Source organism: Doryrhamphus excisus, chromosome 18 (assembly GCF_030265055.1).
Source record: "Doryrhamphus excisus isolate RoL2022-K1 chromosome 18, RoL_Dexc_1.0, whole genome shotgun sequence".
Lineage (NCBI taxonomy): Eukaryota > Metazoa > Chordata > Actinopteri > Syngnathiformes > Syngnathidae > Doryrhamphus > Doryrhamphus excisus.
Window position 1 is genome coordinate 13,057,057 of NC_080483.1, and position 18,190 is coordinate 13,075,246.

General features: G+C 42.0%; 1 protein-coding gene across 2 annotated transcripts; it reads left to right on the forward strand.

The window, feature by feature from the left end:
- Positions 1–307: 307 nt before the first annotated feature.
- alpl (alkaline phosphatase, biomineralization associated) lies at positions 308–14,629 on the forward strand. 2 transcript variants are annotated; one of them, XM_058055221.1, is made up of 13 exons: positions 326–442; positions 2,111–2,177; positions 5,586–5,732; positions 6,033–6,152; positions 6,761–6,876; positions 7,550–7,724; positions 7,840–8,015; positions 9,460–9,600; positions 9,719–9,788; positions 9,871–10,005; positions 10,075–10,266; positions 12,299–12,418; positions 12,589–14,629. In XM_058055221.1, the coding sequence occupies exons 1-13, from the start codon at positions 434–436 to the stop codon at positions 12,846–12,848; spliced, it is 1,728 nt and encodes a 575-aa protein (XP_057911204.1). In that variant the 5' UTR covers positions 326–433; the 3' UTR covers positions 12,849–14,629. The 2 variants fall into 2 exon arrangements, with proteins under 2 accessions (XP_057911205.1, XP_057911204.1); XM_058055222.1 differs by lacking the exon at positions 2,111–2,177 and having other exon boundaries at positions 308–442.
- The last annotated feature ends 3,561 nt before the right edge of the window (positions 14,630–18,190 follow it).

The following is an 18,190-nucleotide window of genomic DNA, read 5'->3' on the forward strand; positions in this document are numbered from 1 at the left end:
GCATCTTGTTGTCTTCTTACTTTGTGTTATTGAGCCGCTATTACAGTATGCAAGGTACTATTCAACGTAATAATCTACTCAAACGTGTGACTAAAGTAAATATTATGTGTCCTCGTGTGAGTTATTTTAGTATGTAATCGGTGCACGAATGTATGTAAATAAAAGTATTGTGCAAACTACAACCACAATAATAAAGTGCTGACCATTGAGTGCCTCATGCGCCAGTCGTCCAACAGGGGGCGCCATTACCCCACATAATCCCCTTTACTGCATGCAAAGGGACCTCCTTATTTCTAAGGGTGTTTTTTCCCATGCTGCTCATTCCCCCAAACCAATCGCGGCAGTCCCAAGCGAACCTCTGCGGTGTTAAAACACAACCAAAGCGACGTAAAGGCGGAACATTTTAAGGTGAAAAACTGGAGTGCAACGTTTGATGATCCAAGTAAGTAGAACTACAACTTTTGTTTTAGTTGTGAAAAATGAACAGTTTTTTATTTTTCTGCGTTCATTCAGGGTCGTTCTCTGCAGGATCTTGAACAGTTATTCATGTGAGGTCTACAGATTTGCATTGAAAGTCTTCGAAGCGTTGCATCAGTTTTTTTTAGACCATTGTATGGTTGAATTATTGTTTCTGCAGACACAATTTTTATAGGAAGCTTGTACTGTAATGGCTCTTAGACTCCACTCATTGCAAACAATATATATTTTTTTAAAAAGCAGAACTTTGTGTTTATAAATTTTGGTTAATTCCAGACTTTACATATCACACATACAAATACAATGTCATACTCCTTTTGGGTAAAGTTAAGAAATGTATAGGGATAAGAACATAACAGGAAACTGGTTTTATTTGAGTAAAATATTAAAGTTCTTGCTGTGTTTCATAAGTTTTAAGTAACTTTATTTAACATGAACTGACTCATCACGTTCGTTGCCTCTTTGTTGACCTTGGTAACCAGTTTTGGGCTTTCATTTATGGTTGTGATGTGCTGTGTTAAAGTGGACATATTATACACATTGTATTGAGTTGTGGACTCCTATAGAGCAGCTACACACCATAACCAGCACAAAAAACTTTTTTAGATTTTCCAGAATCTGCACCTATTCCAGCTGTTATTGCTTGGCTTTCCAAAATCTGGTCTGTTTTAATTTATTACACTCACGGCCCAATCACTCACGGTGATTGGTCATACTCCCAAGTACTTTCGGACTACTGCCGAACCCCAGCTACTTGTTAGTAGCTTCTGGAGACCCCTGACTTTACCGTGTATGAACTCAAGGAGTGGCAACGTAGATTCACGTGTACTGAGTTCAGGCATGATGTCTCCGACATTAATGCACCTTTCCCGACGAGAGCGCGCTGCTTCTGGCTTCAGCAACAGTTTGGCGGATATTTCACGTTTATGTTCACAAAAAAAAATCACGTGTGAAATACTGTTGAGAAATGAAAATATTTTTCTTACTGGGAATCACCAACTCCAACCATTTTTGCCTGAGCTTGCCTCGTAAAAAAAAAAATCCTGGGAACCATAGCTAACAACCGTAAACAAAACAAAGCAGAACTTTGGAGAAGGCAGTTCTAGAGAGTATCTGGCCTGCAGCGTATGTCCATATAAGGAAACCTGGCTCCTTGTGATGTCACAAACAGCCAGCGTGAGAAAGAGCTCTCTGAAATCAAGCTTTCAGAGTCATTCCAAACTTATTTCAGGGCTCACTTCCAAATAACGTAGTGCTCCTTTCTGACAGCCAACATGGACAAGAACTACAGAATGACTACAATCAGCTTTGTGAAAAGTATGCTTGTTTTAGCATTTGGCATCATTCAATTGGCACCAAGTTTGGAGGTCAATTGAGCGTTAGCCTGAGCACCCCGAATCCTAATCCAAGATTCCAACAGTGTGAAGCAACATCAGCTTCAAGAGGATGAGCAGAACAGGACAGCTCATGTTGGAGCATGGTCCTCCACCTTGGCTCCAGCTAGATTTTATACACGTTGTTGAAAGTTTAGAGCCGCCATGAGCGAAACCAGCTATCACCTGATCTTGACCACGGCCCTTTCTGCTCTCCTGCTGGTTGCCGTGGTGGCCCTACTTTGCTTCTTCATTTGCAGGCTGACTGGATCGCTGCCTCTGGGTGGACCAGGCACCTTCTGAGGTCAGATCTGGTGGATTTTTATGGTAGGTCAGTTCAGGACTTTGTTATTAGTTTAGAATTGCTAATTCCCTATCACCAAATGTGGCGTGGGTTGCACGGCGGTTGTGTGGTTAGCGCACAGACCTCACAGCTAGGAGACCCAGGTTCAATTCCACCCTCGGCCATCTTTGTGTGGAGTTTGCATGTTCTTTTCTCTGGGTACTCCGGTTTCCTACCACATTCCAAAAACATGCTAGGTTAATTGGCGACTCCAAATTATCCATAGGTATGAATGTGAGTGTGAATGGTTGTTTGTCTACGTATATGTGCCCTGTGATTGGCTGGCGACCAGTCCAGGAATAGGCTCTCTAGAAAATTAATGAATAAAAAAAACGGGGCATAGTGTAACTTCATTTTGGAGCCCAATGAAATAGTTGTGATGTGTTCACAGGTTTGTGGACCTTGCTATGTTATGATTATTTCAGCAAATGCACCAATAGAAAACTTTAGTGTTCATTTTTTTTGTGTGTGCAGTCAATCATTTGGTGTTAATCGGCTTTGTCCTGGCCCTTAAACTATCGGGCATTATGGCGCTCAATCCCATTAAAATACCCTTGACTCTAAGCCCAAGGAAGAAAGGGGGAGGGTGTGAATAATCGTAGATGAAAGCCTGACTAAGCAGACCTTAGAAAAGCTCCTGAGGTGACCACTTTCCCTCACAGCGAGACCGCTGGACTGACTTGGAACGATTTTTTCTGAGGTAAACCCTAAGAGAGCCCCAGTAAGAATATGTTGAAGTTTTTTAGTGTGAGGGGACACAAATCTATGCCAGTTTGTCGGTTTGTATTGAGGGGCAGTGCCCCACCCAGTTGATTAGATTATTGTGTTGCTAAGAATTGCAAAATGTTTGGGTTTAAATATATAGTGCTATTTTTAGATTACAGTAGAAGATGAGTATGTCTAACAGTGACAAGAGTTCAAGTCAAGGTTTTTGGAAAAAATATGTCACAAAAGTTCCACAGAATATGACTTCATCATGTTTAACGTCACAAGTGTTTTGCTTTTCCTTTGCAATGTTTTAGTGAAGCCACCACAGAAGTATACTTGCAATAAGGCACATTGTGATGCTAACCATAGAGCTGTAATTTGGAACATGTGGCACACGGAAGCCCATAAGCAATTTGTAAAAGAGCAACAGAACTTAAAGTTAGCTTGCAGGACAGTGCTTATCAAATAGTGTGTATTATTAATGTGCATTTTCTTGTACTCTACACGCATTTTGAAGACACCTGTATGCTTTGTTGCTCTCCAGATTCATATTTTATTCCCATTTCCTGGTTTGGTGCCTTCAAACATACAGACTTGTGAACTTGCCGACCAGAGTACTGTTTCCTACAGGTGTGAAGTTGATGTGTCGAACGCCCCACCCTGGTGATGTGCTATAGGGTTGAGAGTGTTCAAAGTACAGCCCTGGGGCCATTTGTGGCCTATGGCTTGTTTTTTTGTTTAGTTTTTTGGCTGGCGCCACTAGGCATGGCTGGTATGAGATTCTGACGGTATGATAACCTTGGGCAAAATAATGGTCATGGTTTAATTTCATTTGAACATGCATTTGAACATCAGATTACAATTGAATGCATCCCATAATCAGTTCACAGTTCCACATGTCCAAAAGGAGTAGGAAGAAGCAAAGCTTATTAAATCCTACCCCTCCATCTGGTACTTTTACAATCAGTAACTGTTACATTTGTTCACTTCCTGCTTTCCATAATACAGTTTAAGGTTTTTTTTGTCACATACACAATGTACATTTTTTTTGTCACAAGTACGAGGTGATATGAGCATCCAATGACATAATGTGTACCATAGTAAGTGTCAATATAGTGATATATATAGCACATCATGACTGGTTCAAGACTGTTTTATGTTGTATGTTGTCCATTTTATATTGTCCAATTAGCAAGATTAATGACGTGAGACTTAATTAAAGACATTATGCTGTAGGAAATAATGGTCTAAAAAGTCCTGCAAACAAAAAAAGCTGACAAATAGAAATGGATACGTGACATCGACCGTGCACGGTGGATTGCAGTCAGACCGCAGGCCTCGTAAGCCGAGAGGAATGGCTCATCAGCCTCATCTCAGTTTTCTAGCCTGTATTTGATCAGGAAAAGTGATGTTTTGCTTAAGAAAATGAAAACCAATTCAAATAATTAAGGAAATACAGTTATAACTGTTCAATAGAGAAATACAAATATTTATTTAGTTAGTTATTATTGACTTTTTCACGATTACATGATGGCTCCCCTGACTGCACAGCACATTCAAAACGACCCTCTGCTCCAACCAACCATCCATCCATCCATCCATCCATCCATCTCTAGACATGATGTTGTAAGAAAGGTTGAATTAGTACTTAAGACTTACCGTAATCACACTCATCAGTCCAAGCAAACAAAAATGACAAAAATATGTTTTTTCATCCATTTAAAAGGAGGAAGGCATCTTTATGTACCATTTGATCCCATTGATCAAACAAGAGTCGCCGTTGTTTATACAATTTTAATTCCCTTTTGCCGGTGCAACTGCATTTACTTTTCCAAGTTGACTTCACTGCCTTTGGAGTTGCTGTTTTTTATACATTTTTTGCATCATCTGCAAAAGTAAATCAACTGTACTTACAAAATTAATAACAAACATACTTTTTTTTTTAGCTATGGAAGGGGTTCTATAACAGATCTACTATTAATGCGTGGGGCTACCAGTTTGATACACACAGATCATGTTAAAGGGGACCTATTATGCTTTTTCCACTTTTCTGACCTATAAATATAGTTAGAATGTTGTAATCTTTTGTTAATTAATGCCAAAGTTTCGGATAATGAGGATTGCGGATTTGGAAGTGAGCCCTGAAAGAAGTTTGGGATGGCTCAAAACGCTCGGTTTCAAAAGGCGTGGTAAAACTGCCCCTTTGTGATGTCACAGAGGGACAGACGTCCTAATATGGTTCTAGTTAGGAAGCAGTTTGGGTGTGTGACCAATCACAGTGAAGTGGTCATGCCCAGAGGCGGACCGTGGGTGGAATAAATCAAAACAGACCGTTTTTGACAGGAAGCAAAAATGAAAGGAAATACAGCTGGAATATGTGCAGATTCTGGAAAATAAAAAATAAAAACATTCTGTGCTGGTTATTGTGTGTAGCCACTCTAGAGAAGTCCACAACTCAATACAAAGAGTGGAAAATGAGTATAATAGGTCCCCTTTAATATGTAAATGTCAAAAGACAAACTTGTTTTTATATATAGACTTAATTATGTTACAATTACATCTTCTTTTGGCTTTTTATTGTGTACCCTACAGCTCTTAAATCCACTAAGCACGTAGCTGTCACCCACTGAAGACGGGGCGTGAACCAGTCATTATAATTGCTTCATCCATTTTCTCGCCCACAGACAAGTTTCCTTGCTGTCGTCATAGCAAAATCCAAGAGACAAGTCACCCTCACTCAGACGACAACATGAAGTTGAAAGTGCAGGAGCTCCTCATCATCTGCTGCTGCTGTCCGTTTGTGGCGTGTGTGGGCCAAGCCAAGTTTCCTGGTAAGGGATCTTTGTGAGTCACCTGATCACCCACTCTGAGGCATTTAAGGTTATAACTAGATTTTCTTTTGTTGTAATAAATTCAGTTATGTTATCTATTTGGGACATCATCAATAACCTTCAGAATTTTACAAATCTTCATCTCGAGATGTGGAAATTCATGCTTTTCATCTGACAGGAGATCATATTAATATTTACGTTGTAATCCGAGACAAGATAGCCAAAAGATAGGTCAAAACACATTTGTTGTTTGGTTTTCCTGACTTTTAATCATCATCCATGTTCATCCCTAATTCAAAGAACAAGAAAAGGATCCTAACTTCTGGAGATCGTGGGCCCAGCGGACCCTGCAGAATGCACTGACTCTACAACAGCTAAACCAGAACAGAGCAAAGAACCTCATCCTGTTCCTCGGCGATGGTAAGTCACATGTATTAGTCTGATCAAAGCATAGAAAATATGAAAGTATTGACAGATTTACTGTGGTCACTTGTAGTTCAAGTCGGTCTCAGCCTTGCGTGGTGAATGAACAGTCGGAAACAAAACAAGGGCGCTCGCTCGTCGGTCAAACAATAACTTGTGTCCTCCCCCAGGCCCCCTGCACTCCTGGACTCGGTGCCGTATCATGACATTCCTCATTCCTGTCCAGAGCCGCATGCATGGCCACGTTAGCATGGTTGGAGAATAACTGGCAGCGTCTTGGCGCTGACATACAGTATTAGTCACCGGGGGAGAGCAGTGACGGGTGGTTGCACTGGGGACCATTGTGTTTAGTCTTAAAAACTCTTGCATAAATCGGCACAGGGAAGGAAAGAGCAGTGGTTAAAGTGGCGCAAACACATCTTGTTCTTATGAATTTTCCAATGGGGTGAATCACAAGTACACTTTCACTACTTAAAAGCAACTGTTTTGCTACCTTGTAACGACAGTGAGTGGGCGATTTGGAATATACATAGTATATAGTATTGAATCCCCCTGGAGGGAAAACAAATGTATTTCTAATGGTTGACCTGTTTGTGGTTTCAAAGGGATGGGCATTCCCACGGTGACAGCCGCCAGGATACTGAAGGGTCAGCTGAGCGGACAACCTGGGGAGGAAACCCAGCTGGAGATGGACAAGTTCCCCTATGTGGCTTTGTCCAAGGTGAGGAGGTTGGGTTCTAAGCAAGCAACAGTAGACAACGCGCATGTTTAATGGTAATGGTAATGCTAATGCTAATGTTCGTTCGTTCGTTCATTTTCTACCGCTTCTTCCTCACGAGGATCGCAGGGGGTGCTGGAGTCTATCCCAGCTGTCTTTGGGCGTGAGGCGGGGTACACCCTGGACTGGTCGCCAGCCAATCACAGGGCACATATAGACAAACAACCATTCACACTCACATTCAAACCTATGGACAATTTGGAGTCGCCAATTAACCTAGCATGTTTTTGGTAATGCTAATGGTAATGGTTTAATTTCATTTGAACATGCATCAGATTACAATTGAATGCATCACATAATCAGTTCACAGTTCCACATGTCCAAAAGGAGTAGGAAGAAGCAAAGCTTATTAAATCCTACCCCTCCATCTGGTACTTTTACAATCAGTAACTGTTACATTTGTTCACTTCCTGCTTTCCTAATATAATTTTCTTTTATTTATTTTTTTATTATAATTTTTTTGTCCTTTACCGAAGTACGAGGTGATATGACCATCCGATGACATAATGGGTACCATATTAACCATCAACCTGGAACATCTGAGCGATGAAGATCAGGGGGTTTGTCAGTGCACGGTTCCAGACTCAACCTCCTTAATTGTAATTCATGTGTGCAGACATACAACACCAATGCCCAGGTGGCCGACAGCGCCGGCACAGCCACGGCCTATCTGTGTGGAGTCAAGGCCAATGAGGGCACAGTGGGCGTGAGCGCGGCCGCTGTTCGATCCCAGTGCAACACCACCCAGGGCAACGAGGTCACTTCCATCCTCAAGTGGGCCAAGGATGCAGGTAGACCACACAAGATGGTGACTTTTATTTGCAACAAAGGACAGCTTTGTATTTGTTACTAGCATAGCCAACAACTGTGTTCCAAACATGGAGTTTACATTTATGCTTTCTGCAGGAAAATCGGTGGGAATAGTGACAACGACTCGCGTCAACCACGCCACACCCAGCGCTGCTTACGCCCACTGCGTGGACAGAGACTGGTACTCTGACAACGAGATGCCAGCGGAGGCACTGCAGGGCGGCTGCAAAGACATTGCCAGACAATTGTTTGAAAATATTCCAAACATTGACGTGAGTTAATAGCATCACTTGGGATTAGTCGCTAATTCCAGTTAGCACCATTGGAATGAAGAAATAAGATACTCAAGAACAAATTTGTCCATTCATCCATTTTCTGTGCCGCTTATCCTCACTGGGGTCGTGGGTATGCTGGAGACACGTACACCCGACTGGTCACCAGTCAATCGCAGGGCACATATAGACAAACATTATTTTCATATTATCATATTTAATCTCCAGAGGGGAAGACAGGCCAGAAGCATAGTTTTAAAAACTTTATCAGGTGCAAGGACATACTCTTGGTTAATCACAACATGTTGACTTGGAGGGACTTGTTTTTGGAGACAGGAGGTCTTTGGCCTTGAGCAAATAGCCGTAACATATTCATTATCAGAAACATGGCTTGACTACATAAGCACCGAATGCTGAGATTTACGTAATGCTATATAATAATAATAATGCTGTGCATTTTTACTTAGTGCATAATCTCATGCTATATGTGCTCATATGTCCAGTTGGCTCAGTAATAAGCCTCATATTTAATTAATTTCCTTATTGATGTGCCTTTGCATAATCTTTTATAATTATTATGTTTATATGTAATATTGGCGCTGCACGGCGGTCGTGTGGTTATTGCGCAGACCTCACAGCTAGGAGATCAGGGTTCAATTCTAGTTTGCATGGAGTTTGCATGTTCTCCCCGTGCATGCGTGGGTTTTCGCCGGGTACCCCCACATTTGGCCGGGTACCTCCCACATTCCAAAAACATGCTAGGTTAATTGGCGACTCCAAATTGTCCATAACTATGAATATGAGTGTGAATGGTTGTTTGCCTATATGTGCCCTGTGATTGGCTGGTGACCAGTCCAGGGTGTACCCCGCCTCTTACCCGAAGACAGCTGGGATAGGCTCCAGCACCCCCCGCGACCCTCGTGAGGAAAAGAGGTGGAAAATGAATGAATTAATGTTAATGTGTAAGGCTGCACGGCAGTTGAGTGGTTAGCGCACAGACCTCACAGCTAGGAGACCCGAGTTCAATCCCACCCTCGGCCATCTCTGAGTGGAGTTTGCATGTTCTCCCCGTGCATGCGTGGGTTTTCTCCGGGTACTCCGGTTTCCTCCCACATTCCAAAAACATGCTAGGTTAATTGGCGACTCCAAATTGTCCATAGGTATGAATGTGAGTGTGAATGGTTGTTTGTCTATATGTGCCCTGTGATTGGCTGGCCATCAGTCCAGGGTGTACCCCGCCTCTCGCTCGAAGACAGCTGGGATAGGCTCCAGCAACCCCTGCGACCCTCGTGAGGAAAAGCAGTAGAAAATGAATGAATGAATGTGTAATATTAGTTGCAGCGTACTGATTAGTTTCATGTTATTGCAGACCGAAGCACAACAAAACAATAAGCAGGAATTATTCTGCCACCAGCTATTAAAACTCTTTATTTTGGCCTTTCAGGTAATAATGGGTGGAGGAAGGAAGTACATGTACCCCAAAAACACACCGGACGTAGAGTACCCTGACATAGGGAAATACAACGGCACGCGGAACGATGGCCGGAACCTGGTGCAGGAGTGGGTTGACAAAATGAAGGACAAAGTAAAAATAGCAGCTACCCTTTTTCTCAGCTTCATTCATAATTATTATCAAAAGCACGTTTCGCCATTCCCAGTTGACCAGCTCTTCTTCTTTGCTGTGATTGTGTCAAAATGTCCAGAGAGGCCATTATGTGTGGAACAAGTCGCAGCTCTTATCACTCAACCCCAGCAGCGTCAATTACTTACTGGGTGAGTTTCATCGACTTTCTTCTGCCCAGAGGCTTTGAATGCAGCACATCCTGTGTCCCACATCTCATTTCTGTTTTTCCAGGTCTATTTGAGCCTGCGGATCTTATGTACGACTTGGAGAGGAACGCTGATAACGAGCCGTCACTCACAGAGATGGTGGACATGGCCATTAAGATCCTTAGGAGGAACCCCAATGGATTTTATCTGCTGGTAGAAGGTGGGTTTATTCCACTTTTTTACAAAACCACCAAGTTGGCTAAACTGGATGTGATGGCTCGTCCTTCAGGAGGTCGTATTGACCATGGTCACCACGAGGGCAAGGCCAAGATGTCCTTGTACGATGCCGTGGAAATGGATCGGTCCATCGGCCGAGCGGGTCTCCTGACCAGTGTATTTGATACAATGACCATTGTCACTGCCGACCATTCGCATGTGTTCAACTTTGGAGGTTACACGCACAGAGGAAACAGCATTTTCGGTAGGTTATGAACTCTCCAAGGTATGTCAGAAAAGTTCCAGGACTGTTGATGTTGATTGCATTTGTCTACTGTGAGTTCTTGACACATGAACAGAATTTTGAAAATAATTTTCAATACTTCCAAATGTCATTAGAAAAATTCAACAATCTAGTTCTAGAGCAGGAGTCTCAAAGATGTGGCCCGCGGGCCAAATGTGACCCGCAAGACTCTAGTTTGAGGCCCCCGCCTTGATATGAAAGTTTAATGTTAGTGCAGCCCGCGCAAGTTTGATATGGATGCTGTATGGTATCATGTACCCAGAAAAAATTATTACGTTTGATTAATGTTTATATTAAAGGTTAAATAACTGTTAATAGTTATCCTCCCTATCCGTGTGGAAGTGGTACGTTTTTGGCTATTTAAGTTTAAAGGAAATAACTTGAAGGCTATCGTTTAGGTCGCTAGCTCTCTAGTTTGCATGTGTCACAAGACCCTGCAGTTGCGCAATATGTTGTAAATAAAAAGAGTAGTGACTATAGTTGTGTTTTGTCATGTCTACAGGGCTCTAATAATGCTTTGTTCATTTTAATCTGAAAAAAATAATTTGTCTCCCCACCAACTATATGTGGTTTCGTAAGTTTTTATTATTTGCCGTTTTATTATTATTATTATATTTATTTATTACTCATTGATTGATTTTTTTAATTCTTGATTTGTTTATTTATTTTTCATCTTATTTTGTGTAGAAAAATAAAAAGTAAGATATTTGAGAACAGTGGAATGTTTTATCAGAGCTTTTCTTGTAGAAAATTGGAACGAAGGCGAAGTTTTTTTTAGTTTTTTTTATTTATTTTTATTTTTGGAAAACCTGATGCGGCCCAGTCTCACCCAGACCCGAGCTCCAGTGGCCCCCAAGTAAATTGAGTTTGAGACCCCTGTTCTAGAGGGACCAAACAAAGAGTAGCTCAGGAGACCCTAATGATGAGCGCCAATGTTGGCTCTAGTTTCCCCAGTGACGTGTATCACTGGGGCCTCCCTCTGGAGCCAGGCCTGGGAACGCTCCAGTGGGCTCATCACCAATAGGAGGTGCCAAAGGAGTTGGGTAGAATCCAAAAGCAGGGACTTTGGCAGTTCAAAGCTTGGTTGCCGATTGCTAGCTCTAGGAATGTTAAATGTCACCTCTCAGGCGGGGACGGAACCTGAGCTGGTACACGAGGTTGCGAACTCTCTGCCTTCGGGTGGGGTGACAGGCCCTGACTGTTGGCACTTTTTTTGGGGGGCACAAATCCTCAAGAGGAAGTACTGGAGGGTACCCCATCTGGGGATTCCGTTGTTCTGCTGCAATGCAGAAGTGAGACCCGGAGTGACATGATTGTGAGGAATAGCCTTCCTGATCTGAACCCGAGTAATGCTTTGTTATTGGACGTCTGTGCTCGGGACCGCAGTTTGACCATCAACTTTGTGGTCATGTCGTTTAACTTGCGGTCATATGTATTAGATACTTGTGTCAAGAGAGGATCGGGGCAATCAACCGATCACCACCTGATTGTGAGTTGGCTCCAATGGTGGGGGACAAAAACAGCACTCAGACCTGGCAGGCCCAACGGCATTGTGAGAGTTTGCAGGGGGCGGCCGCCAGAAAAGGAATTGTCGAAGCAGCCCGTCAGAACTGTCGAATGGCATCAGGCTGAAGAAGGCATTGGGCCTTTTTGACCAATGGGACTCTGAAAGCAGCAGACTTGCCAAGTGGTGTCCACTGGGATGTGGGAGGAGTTCAAGGAAGCCATAAAGAACGACTTTCAAAGAGATTCTGGGTTACTGTCCGCTGTCTCAAGAGCGGGAAGACCAGAGGAAGCGGTATTTCGCCATTGGCTGAACTGTAACCCCCTCAAAAAGCGGGGATCTGCAGTACTTTCAAGTGGAAAACTTGTAGTCGTAGTTTGGACTTGATAGAGAGTACATCTTTTCTGACCTACCTTGTACTGACTGGAATAAATATTCTGCTACTATCTGGATTTATTTTATATTACAGCGCCTTGTCTACTTTCATAGGCTTAGCCCCGGAGGTAAGTGATGTGGACCAGAAGCCCTACACTGCCATCGCATATGGAAATGGACCAGGTTACAAGGTGGTGAATGGTGAAAGAGAGAACGTTTCCACTGTTAACTATGGTAAGTACTAATTAGGAATACTGCTTTTCTGATAATATATATTATTGGACATTATTGGACAATCCTAATCGGGACCAAATGACCAATCCGATCCAGCAGATGGCGCTGCATAGTGCAACAAGGATTAAATTCCAATAACTAAATAACAACCTAGATGTTCTCCCTTCCAGAGGAAGCCAACTACAAGGCCCAGTCAGCCGTTCCTCTGAACTACGAAACACACGGTGGCGAGGACGTGGCCGTGTTCGCAAAAGGTCCGCTGGCTCACCTGCTGCACGGCGTCCATGAGCAGAACTACATCCCACACGTCATGGCCTACGCGGCTTGCATCGGCAGCAACACGGCGCACTGCTCGAGTGGGACCGTCGCCGTACGCCCCGTCCTCTCCAGCATCATCACTATGCTTGCAGTCACACGTCTTCTATGCTGACCATACCTGACTATCAGACATACATTTGGGGATTCTACTTTTATTTTATTTTTTTAACTCTTCATATTCTGACCACTATGTTTCAAATTTATAATAACACATTTTGAGTCTTCAGGCATGTAAAGTAAGTCATAATAACTCCACATGCATGAAGGTCGTCACATGATCTGTCCTGATTTGTCTATTGAATGGCTTTGTCGACCCTTAGGGCAATGCTTCTCAATTATTCTCTGTCATGCCCACCCTAAGGGACAGAACATTCACCCCCCCAATTTGAAATACTGGAGAAACTGATATGTATTCATTTATATATACTATAAAGACTGAATGAACTTGAAACTGAAAATGCAACAAAAATAACGAGCATAAAGTGTCTTCAAGAGTCAAACTGCATGTTGATTGGTTTGAACTCAACTGAAAGCCCGCCCCACTATTTGAGAAGCACTGTTTTAGGGTGACAACACGAGATTTATTGGCGTTGTTGTTTTGACAATATATCTACCTCATTCGTGTAAATATGACAGGATGTGGTTTGTGCTAAAATTGGCATTTTTTAATGAATTCTTGACACAAAAAAGGCTTACAGTACTATAAAAGTACTGTGAATTTTCATTTTAGAGCAATCATGTTACTATAGTAAAACTATCGTGAAATAGTACAACTTGTACAGTTAGCAGCATTACGGAAAACACCCCAAGAGTACTAGAAAAAGTGCGGCATGGGCCTATGAGAAGCGATTACCGTATTTCCCGGACTATAAGTCGCACTTTTTTTCATAGGTTGGCTGTTCCTGCGACTTATACTCCAGAGCGACGTATAAATGAAAAAACTGTTTATGTTACATAAACACTGGATATCTTTTCTATTCATGTTTATTTTATAACCATTGTGTTAGCATATCTTACACCTATTCAGCATGAACTTACCTTCCAAGAGGACGTAATGTCTGTTTTGGTCAAGTAGTTTGTAAAATACCCGCAAAAAATGTGACTTATACTCCAGTGCGACTTATGTATATTTTTTTTCTACCTGATTATGAATTTTTGGAATTGTGCGACTTATACTCCGGAGCGACTTATAGTCCAGAAAATACGGTACATTTTGGTGAGAAGCAAGCAAGTTGAGTTACTATACTTACAGTATCATGGGGACCGTCCACCATCTTGTTCACCTACTATAAACCAGGAAGTAGCTTGCTTACTAATAAACAAAAACAAAAGGGCTGTCTTTGAGTTTCATAGTCAAATCTGATTTGTAATTGAATATATATACTGTATATATTTGTGTTATCTTTTTTTTAAAGAGCACCGCTAATGGCGATCCCTACAGGTAACATTAACTTTCAGTACCTAGTTTGTGTTTGTGGCGGTCAGCTAGCTCAGTAGCATTGTCTAGTACCTTGCTGTTTAGTCTCTACAAATTATGACTTTGCAGTCCCAAAATGGTATAATCTTGGTCACATGACATTTTCATATGTTTCGATGACAATATTGATAGTTGAATCGCACTCTAAATTGAATAGTCCACTATTCTTTGTCCATAATGGAGGCCTGTACAACCATTAGCAACATGCTAGGTTGAATCTAATGGTGTCCTAAGATCTTTGCATGGTATTGGACCAAATGTTTTCCAAACTGTTATTTCTTGCACTTTTCCATCTGCCCTGTTGCCGTGGATGATATGGAATGTGACTGGACTCATGGCCTGGCATTGTGCACCCACGAACACAACACCAGGGGGTCCCTCTTGCTGGATGAAGCATAAAATCATGAGTGCGCGAATCTTCTCGCTGTATTTTTATGCGCCCTTGTCTGACTTGTTTGATCTGTTTGAATGTTGACATTAGCTTCCTGTTTTTAGCTGTTATAAGTCTTATTATTCCTGGAGAACTGGAAGCGGACATTGTGCTGAAAGATTCTGTCCAAACGAATAATGAACAGAAGCGGTGTGACAAAAGGCGGCCTTGCCATAGCTCAACTCCCACCATGCACAAGTTAGTGCTGCTAATGTGTGCCAAGTTCCTGTGGCCCATAGTAGCCTTCAAACGACATAGTCTTGGAAACACCACAAGGACCATGGAATGCCTTTTCCAAGTCGACAAACTCATGGACTGATTGGGCAAACATCCACGTAAGAAGTCCCATTATTCCGCAGTGGAGACAAAAACCACATTGCACCTCCTGGATTTGAAGAAGGTCAGTCACTCCAGTCACTGCAGCGTATGAATAGACTGAGGATTGAACACGCTCCCCACCTCCCTGATCTGGACCCCAGGCTGCCGATCTGGATGTACTAAGTGGATTGTGTTCACAAGAAACCCCACCTCTTTAATTTTCCAGGACATTGTTGCTGTAGCACTGCTTTGAAAAAGTCTAATATTTCTAATAATAACAATAGCAATAACAATATCACACAATTCTGCACATCAACGCACCCTAACTGGGATTCTTATTGACTTTGGGTCCTCTTTCTATTCCTGAGAGCTGTTCTCTTTTGTAGTCTCTCTGTGTGCACTGTTCTTCTAGGGTGCAACGTCTCCCCCCTAACAGTGTCCCATCACAGATGCATGCAGAAGTTGAGCCACACAACAGCCAATGGCAGGCCTTTTAGCCTCCTCTTTAACCAATCCAGTGTATGGCAAGTTAATGTATAGAGAGCTCTGAAGAGTGGTGAATGTCTGATCAAATATGAAGCCAGAGTCCTTTGAGAGTATTTCAATTGCAAACTGAGATGTGAGAAAAACTGAAAAATCCAATGGAAATCCTGGACTTGAACTCACCAAACTTATTTTCTCAGTTAAAACTTAAATTCATTCATTCATTTTTTAACGCTTATCCTCACAGGGGTTGCTGGAGCCTATCCCAGCTGTCTTTGGGCGAGAGGCGGGGTTACACCCTGGACCGGTGGCCAGCCAATCACAGGGCACATATAGACAAACAACCATTCACACTCACATTCATACCTATGGACAATTTGGAGTCGCCAATTAACATAGCATGTTTTTTTTGGAATGTGGGAGGAAACCGGAGTACCCGCAGAAGACCCACGCATGCACGGGGAGAACATGCAAACTCCACACAGAGATGACCATGGGCGGGAATGAACTCAGGTCTCCTAGCTGTGAGGTCTGCGTGTTAACCACTCGACCGCTGTGCAGCCATGTATTAAAGTAAGTTATAAAATTATGATAGTATTTTTTTTTTTACCAATTTTTTAACAGATGTGTGTCACATGACCCACAGTAGTGTATTGTAACATCTTGATGCTGGAATTTTTGGTCAGCTCTACTGGGATTTTGTGTGTATGTAGCTTTACAGGCAAATTGTTAAAAAATTAATTTCGGAAACTACATCAAAAAGGGACAAAAGTTCAAGAAACAACCAAAAAATGCAACGTAGGAACATGTCTATACAGTGAGAAACAGTCAAAAAAAAGGCTAAAATTTTTCAGAAAGAAAACTAGATGTGTTATTTCCTCCTACCGTTTACCGTATTACCCCAATAAATATAGCATAAATATACCACCAAGATGACAAAGCCTACTCTGTTGCAAGAAAACAAAATGGAAAAGTAACATGAAAGGTGAGAAAGTCTGCACCGCGTATCTGAACTTGCGTTGGTGTTGACACATGCCTGCATCCGCCAAGGGCTTGAACACCTTGGCCTGCCTCCCAGCTCCTGTCGCCTCCTGAGTTCCGAAATGACTCCCAATCCCTTCTCCACCCTGATTCCCCGGAACCGGCTAAAACGATGATGTTTTCCACCTGGAAGCATGCCCGGCGATGCTTCGCAGACGGCGGGGAACTGTGGCGGGGTCTGGGGCTTTGAGGAGCCCACAATGCATAAAATGCAACTAAAACGGCAAACAGGGGCTTGGCTATGGAGCCATTTTTCCAAGCGTCTTCTCTCAAGGAGCAAACAAGTGAGACAGATTTTTCTCACGTTCTGTGCTCTTGAATAGGCTCCAGGGACACAAAATACAGTCCCTTTCCGTAGTAGGGAACGCTTCCTCTCTGGGGTTCAAGAATGAGTCAAGAATGGATCAACATTGGTGACCTTCCTGAGTCCATCTTCTGCCTCTGGTTGGAAGAACCCACTAAAACAGGAAAATCCGGTGTCGGTCTCGCCCATCACAAACTTTTGCTGCGACATCACATCTCATGTTTAACCAAAAAGTTTGCAACCACAGAAAATTCCACTTGCCAAGTTGAATTAACATCCAATTAACCAGTCTGCTGAAGCGTCTACGCTTGCTGTTTACATGCCCTAACGATCACAATATTTTAGCTCCGCTGCAATTAAACAGGAGGTGCAGTTCCTCTTCGTTAGACCTCCTGCTCTGTTGATGATCAATAGCTGCTCGGAATTCTGCTCAAACTGAGGAGCTTTTGTTTTGTTGGGCCGTAATGAGCAACACTTTCTCATCAGCAAATAACTTCATGGCTGCATCCAAGAAGAAGCGATGTAAATCCCCATGCTGCAAATGGGGCAGACGGTTCCATTATGATGGTGTAGTTAACTAGCTAACTTGCCAGATTTCCTAAAAAAGTTAATAAGATTCTCGCTTGAACACTAAAGAGAATGTGTTGTGTTGACTTAAGCTAGCCTGATGAAGATACAGTATATTCTGCCCCGCTTTTACCCATGTTTTAGCTGTGTATAAATGAATGAATGTTGTATTTTAATGTATCTGTTTACTTGCTTTTATTCAACTCCATTTTTTCTGTGAAGCGTCTTTGAGGATTTTGAAAATTATGATTAATTAAAATTATTAATGATCAATTTTTTATTTTTTATTTTTTATTTTTTATTTTTTATTTTTTATTTTTTATTTTTTATTTTTTATTTTTTATTTTTTATTTTTTATTTTTTATTTTTTATTTTTTATTTTTTATTTTTTATTTTTTATTTTTATTCTTCACAGGGACTATTAACCAATTTTTTTTCATGTCACTCTTCTCATAAAAAGGGTAAATCCCAATTCCGGTATCAACTGATCATAATTTTAGGCTGATATCGGGCCGATAATTATCAGTGGTCGACAGTATCGGACATCTCTAGTATTCAGGAACAAATAGACTTAAAAACAGTTTCTACCCGACCGCAGTAACTACCCTCAATGCCTTAAGGAATAATCCTTAACATCGTGCAATAGCATTTTAATTTAATTTTATGCTTGACTGAGTGTTTTATGTATTTTTTTTTTTTTTTAATCTTATATTCATTCATTCATTTTCTACTGCTTATCCTCACTAGGGTCGCGGGGGGTGCTGGAGTCTATCCCAGCTCTCTTCGGGCAAGAGTACACCCTGGATTGGTGGCCAGCCAATCACAGGGCACATA